Genomic DNA, 6,259 nt, shown 5'->3' with positions numbered 1-6,259 from the left:
CCTGTTTAGTGGTTTTCTGATCCATTTTTGTCAAGCATGTGTGATCTCTCTTTGTCTCGTCTTTCTAAAAGCTTCTTATCTTCAGACAGCAGCAGCAGCTTATCAGAGAGGTGTAGTGTGGCTCTGAATATGGGGAACACCCTGAAGGGACTCTATCAGTCTGATCCAGGCGGGTGTCGTGCGTCTTATCCTCCCGTACCCCCGGCACATCCTCACCGTGAACACGCAGCAGCACCAGGGAGAGCCGGAGAACTGTCCGAGCTTCAGGCTCTTCACTCCGTCCCAGCATGCATGCATGGCTCAAGTTCACCCACAATTAACTCCGCGCACTGTCACTCTATCAGGCTGCATATTGGACAAGTGAAACGGACACTACTTGTTAGCACCCTGAAAGTTAAAACGCACGGTACAAACTTTTTTTAACATAATGAAAGCCACAGATCGCACTGGAAGTTGAGTTTTAAAAAGACTTACAGATGAATGTCTCAGCTCACTGGGAAACTGTCTTGTTTCCCTCGGTATTGTCTCCTAATGAATCCGTGTTTAGGGCTCCGAGTCTATTTTAATTTATGACTCACGCATTCTTCTAGGGTCAGGCGCCGTGACCTCCGGAGAGAAAGTTAACGTTGGCCCTTAAGACGCCCTACTTTCTCTCCCATCCACAGTCTATTTATCTCTATTATATTCCAGGACATTTGTGGGAATCTAAACGCTCAACACATGGATGTCTGTGGAGGTGCAGCGGAGCCGGGCACGCGCACCGACTGTCCGGCAGAGCGTTCATGGACACAAAGGCTACCGCTGTGTGTCCGAAGAGGAAAATACTGACACCCAGAGACTGTATTTGGTCTGAATGGGATGATCTTAAGAATCATCTGCTTTATTGAAACTTCATTCCAAAAATGTTGTTTTAAAAATAAAGTTTAGTGGCTCTTAATTTGTCTTCAATACGTTTGATATTATCCAGAAATGTTATCCAGGTGTTTTTACGCATGGTTATCAAAGAGTAAGCCTATTTATTAAAGTTTCTCAATTATCTATAAAAAAAAATATTTTGTAACAAAACTGTTGAACCATTTCTGTTTAAAGTGCATGACAGGGATGAAGCCAAGGGTGGACACAATTAAATTCAAGTTAAAGTGCTTGTCTTGCTCAGTTTTACTTTTGCATCTTCTGAAATGAACCCGGAATATTTAATTTTCACTGACAGCTTGAACTTGAGGCAAAAGATGGAAGTGCATTTATAAGACTAACATGTTTAAAGTCAGATCTCTGCTCACATCTGTGTGGTTTTTCAGGAGCACAGATTTAATGATATATCTTTTTTTTCTTTTAGCACCTCATCACAAGAGTAAGGGGATGAAAGGAGTTCAAAAATCAAAACCATCTCACAACCTGACAACCACACGGGTTTTGACCTGCTTATAAGGACTTAATGAGGGAAAACGACTAAAATAACAACTTCTGTTTCTAATCATTTGCACGTGTGCCATTGAGTACAACTTACGTTAAAAAACAAAACAATAACTGAAAAATAACAGGTAAAAGTGGACATTATAATTTCCTATTGTTTTATCGAACTTTTCGTAACTTAACTTTTATACGTTTTTTAATTGGAAATTGTGACATTTTTTTGTCAGTTATAACATACATAAATTACAGTTTTTTACACACTAATGTAAAACTTTGCAAAACAATTAAAGACACGTATTTTCTAAATAAGTTGTTGCGGTTCAGGTATAGGGTCGACCGAGCCTAATCACGGTCCAACGTGAGGTTTAAAGACGAGGCAGACTTTCAGAGATTCTGCTGCTGTCATCGCTGTTTGTTGTGAACAGAGATAAGCAGAGTGCGCACCGACTTCTAAAAACAAGCACCGGCTGACGGTCCGTGATGCAACAGGGACTTCTCTTACCTGGATTCACTTCTTCTGCGAGTTCCTGGCAAACTTGAAGATTACGGGCGATGAAGAAGAGCTTCAGCGGTTGACAGCAGACAGGAGCAGTCAGATGAAACAGCCTTCAAATCCCGTGCGTAAAGTCACCATCGCTGGAGCGTGTCCGGGACTTTGGTAAACTCCTCTGTTCCTCCGCAGAGGATCTGGAAGTGGAAATCAAACTCTTCTTGTTCTGCGTCGTCTTTAGAGGCGGTGCTGAGCAGCTGTCATTCGGAGGATCTTTAAAAAATAAAAGTATTTAAAGTTATTCCCCGTCCGGCACTGTGTGGAGGTTAAGTGAGAGTGCGGGGCAGAGCCGGGCAAAGAGAGAGAGGCAGGATAACCCCTCCTCTCTCTCTCTCTCTCTCTTTCTCTCTCTCTTTCTCTCTCTCTTTCTTTCGCTCTTTCTCTCGCTCTCTCTCTGCCCCCCTCTCTCTCTCTCTTACTATCTGCCTGTCTCCGTGTGACTCACTTTCTGTATGTGTATTGTTCATTAGATATTTATTTTAGAGTTACATTCATCTATTTCTGCCCCATTCCTTCAGTTTAACTTGTTTCGCTCCTCTGTCTTCTTTCTCTCAATGTTGCCTGTGCGTGTGTGTGTATGTATGCACGTGCAGGACAGCACTTTGAATACTAATTGAATAAATAATTGCTCTCGTTGATTTCATTTATTTTATTTTATATTTGTCATTTGTCTTACAACTATTGGCTGTTTTTCACTTCAAATAGAAATACACAAATAAGGAACATTTTTTTATAACAAATAAATGCTGGTTTGTGTTAAGCAAACACATAGCCTATAGAAAACATTAAAAAAATTATGTGTTTTCACATGTAATTAAGAAATGTCTCACCAGTAGTCAATTATCATTTAAAAACACATTTCCAAAGTTCAATACGGAAAAACAATCAACTTAAAAATCTGCCATCAAAAATGAATCTCTTCTGTCAAAAATGTCCTCCACTGTCTTCTCTGAATAACCACAATTGGTAAATCTTGAAAGTTGGATTATTTAATGTTTTGCCAGAAAACAATTCACATAAATAGATCATATTAAACTGAGGTGTCTGGACTCACCTTGACTAATAATAGAAAACGTGTTAATCTTAGTAAAGGAGAGAGCACACGTAAATAACTTCTCTTTTCGTTAATATCTTAATGAAGTGTGTTGCAGAAATTGAGTTGCAGCGTCCTGTCAGAGGTGTGAGGGCTGCTGCTCTATTACAGTTACTCTAACGCCACCTTTTGGCGGTTTTTAGGAAGGTCATATAGAAGGTTCATTTTAGTCTTGCTGGCATATCCAAAGACATGGCTTTGGGAGATACAGTAAACTAAATGAACAAGGATTGCATGTAAACAACTGTAATCGATTAGGCTACAGCTCAGATTATGTTGCTAATAATGCTGCAATTTGAAAATGATGAAACTGCATTTAGTTATTGTTTTTCTTTTTTTGTGACCAACTTTTTATTGTTGTTTTTTTTTTGCCCTCACAAAAGGGACTTATACAGATACAAATTATATAGACAATATAGACAAAAGAAAAGACAAAGAAAGAAAAAAAAAAAGGGAATCCCTTTCCCATGCCACCCCGTCCCCCCCCCTCTTCCCACCCATCTTGCCATTTCACAGAAAATCCTACCTGATGTTTTTTAGCAATCGTCTGAGTTCATCTATATACTATACATATTATTTATATTATAGCATAACAATTTATAGCATAACAATTTATCCACATAAAATATATTCATACTTTTTTTTTTCTACATAACATTTCATCTGTTTAAGCTGAATTGCGATTAAGTCCTAATAATCTACAATTGCACCAAGGTGTGCGTATGTGCAATCATCATTTACATGAATGATATTATCCGATCAGCAGCTCTTTGAATAGCCTCTAATGTTTCCCCCTTAGCCTTATTAGCAGAAGCGATTGACAGCTCTGAGATTAGTAGGTCATGGAAGGATGATATCCATTGCTTAATAAATAAAGTATGTGGGGGTTTCCATCGTATTACTATTATTTCTTTGGCTGCTGTTAGACCAGCGAAAACAACAGCATTTAGTTATTGTTTTAACAAACTCTCAGAAGAATCTCAGATCTACACTTTAATTTTTTTTAAAAGCTTCTTAAATCGTATATCTGTTTTTTAATAAATACTTGTATCTCAATGAATTAAATGCATCTGTTTTAATGGTGATGTGCCACAATCCAACGCTAGGCGGCAGCAGAGTTATTTGACCAACTGCAAAACAAACGAAGAAGACTGAACCGGAAGTGACGACACGGTGGGTTGTTGACAAATCGAGCTAGCCATTGCTAGGTAGCATGGTATTTACTTGACTTCTTTACTAAATACAGCGTACATAATGAGTTCTCTAGACGAAAGGCACGGAACGAAACGTCCAGCTTCTCCAAGTGACGTGAGTACAAATAATGCATCTTGAATGTTACGCTAATATAAAAGCTATTAGATACGAAGATAAGGTTAGCATCACGATAGCCTGCTCGCTAACGCTATTCTTGTAATGCTTTTTGGTCAAATGTAAACACGTTTTCTTGCAGCCCATTCAAAGTGTATTCGTCTATTTAGGTTGATTTGTAAATATGTTGCAGAAAATATATTATGTATTGTGCCGTAATGTCTTAATTTACATAAAAGCAAGCTTGCTCGACATCTGTTTCAAGTAAAGAGGTCGTTTGACTGAAGGTGCTTTACCCAACAAGGGTTACTGACCAACAACATGACCTGCGTGTATGTGCAAGGTGTGACATGAGGAGGGTCAAATCATAATATACTGTGAGAGACATATCCTTTCTCATCCTATTGGTTGGATCACATTTTTGATGCAGGACCTATGGTTTATTCGCTTTTAAACAATATATACATATCCTTGAGTAGAAAAGACACATAGTCAGAAGACTATCTACAAACTATATAATATACAGAATACATTAAAATACTCTCTAATATACCAATCTACCAAAGAGACAGAAACATATACACAGTCAGAGTACTATATGTAAACAAATCGTGCACTGTAGTTAGCCCTGCCTGATATAAACAGTGTGTTAATGCACAGCTGTGTTTGATGGAAGAGGGTTAGGGTTATTGTTGAAGTGAATCAATCAAATCCACATGATGATGTTTTGCCTTGGCAGGATGGGTCCACATGGGCGACAGCTGATCTGGGAAGCGATGAAAGGAAGCTGAAGTTTCTACGTTTGATGGGCGCCGGCAAGGTTTGATTTGTTTTTAGGAGATCACCATACTTGTGGTTCACCTTATTGTAGGCCTTTAGTCCAAAGTATCAAATGATTAACAGAGAAGCTTGGTTTAGCTCTTGCTCATCAATTGATAATGTTTAGAGTAGTTCTGATTATTGATTTAAAATGGGTTTGTTTCTGTTTTTTGTTTTTTTTTAGAAAGAATCCACCGGACGACTCGTGATTGGCGACCACAAGTCAACTTCCCATGTCCGCAGTGGTAAGCTTCTTCATTTCACGTTTGTAAAATGCTGCTTCTTATGTAAGCAATCTCCAAGCGACTGTTCTTGAGACACTTACCCATGCTGCCTTATCCTGATGCCCAATGCAATTAACCTGGCTTCCCCACTACACACCGGCCAATCAGATCTATCCAATGCATGGATAGGCCTGTAGTGGCTGGGTGTGCCTGCTGTGACTGGTGTCTCCTCTGCAGGGATGGAAGACAGAGAGATGAACGAGCAGCTGGAGATGCAGTACCAGCAGGGCATGGACGGGAAGCTGTCGGGCCGGAACCGGAGACACTGTGGTCTGGGGTTCAATGAGGTGAGGGGTCACATAGAGCCAGAGGAGGGGACACGCAGAGCCAGAGGAAGGGACAGGGAGATTTTTGTAATACTCTTAAAGGTCACCTATCATGTAAAATCCACTTGTTCACGTCTCTTCTACATCAACATGTGTCCCCTCTTCTTCATGTCTCTTCTACATCAACATGTGTCCCCTCTTCTCCATGTCTCTTCTACATCAACATGTGTCCCTTCTTCTTCATGTCTCTTCTACATCAACATGTGTCCCCTCTGTGGAAAGACATTCTGGAAGTTTCCGGAACAAAGATTCTCTCTCTTTTTCTCCTGATCCATTTATATAAAAACCTGTCTGAAAATGAGCTGATCACATTTTAGCCACTTTATGATGTCATAACGATGTGTTGTCTTGTGTAACCATTAGCCAATCACCAACCAAGGTAACCCCCCCTCCCCACCTTATCACCTGAATCTTGCCATATAACACGTGTCTAATTTTCTTTTCATAAGAAATAGCACTTTTTTAG

At 39.7% G+C, this 6,259-nt stretch overlaps 1 protein-coding gene across 1 annotated transcript in view; it reads left to right on the top strand.

Moving 5' to 3' along the window:
* Positions 1 to 4,193: 4,193 nt before the first annotated feature.
* The window catches only part of cunh11orf58 (chromosome unknown C11orf58 homolog), a 22,197-nt gene continuing 20,131 nt past the window's right edge, over positions 4,194 to 6,259 (top strand). The window contains exons 1-4 of the mRNA XM_010771845.1: positions 4,194 to 4,364; positions 5,104 to 5,184; positions 5,368 to 5,428; positions 5,645 to 5,882. Of these exons, the coding sequence (XP_010770147.1) occupies positions 4,311 to 4,364; positions 5,104 to 5,184; positions 5,368 to 5,428; positions 5,645 to 5,882 (434 nt within the window). The 5' untranslated portion in view covers positions 4,194 to 4,310. The remainder of the gene's footprint in view (positions 4,365 to 5,103; positions 5,185 to 5,367; positions 5,429 to 5,644; positions 5,883 to 6,259) is intronic.

This window comes from Notothenia coriiceps, unplaced genomic scaffold, assembly GCF_000735185.1.
Source record: "Notothenia coriiceps isolate Sejong01 unplaced genomic scaffold, NC01 NC01_scaffold00010592, whole genome shotgun sequence".
Taxonomy (NCBI): Eukaryota; Metazoa; Chordata; class Actinopteri; order Perciformes; family Nototheniidae; genus Notothenia; species Notothenia coriiceps.
This window is presented reverse-complemented; position numbering and strand designations above follow the sequence as displayed.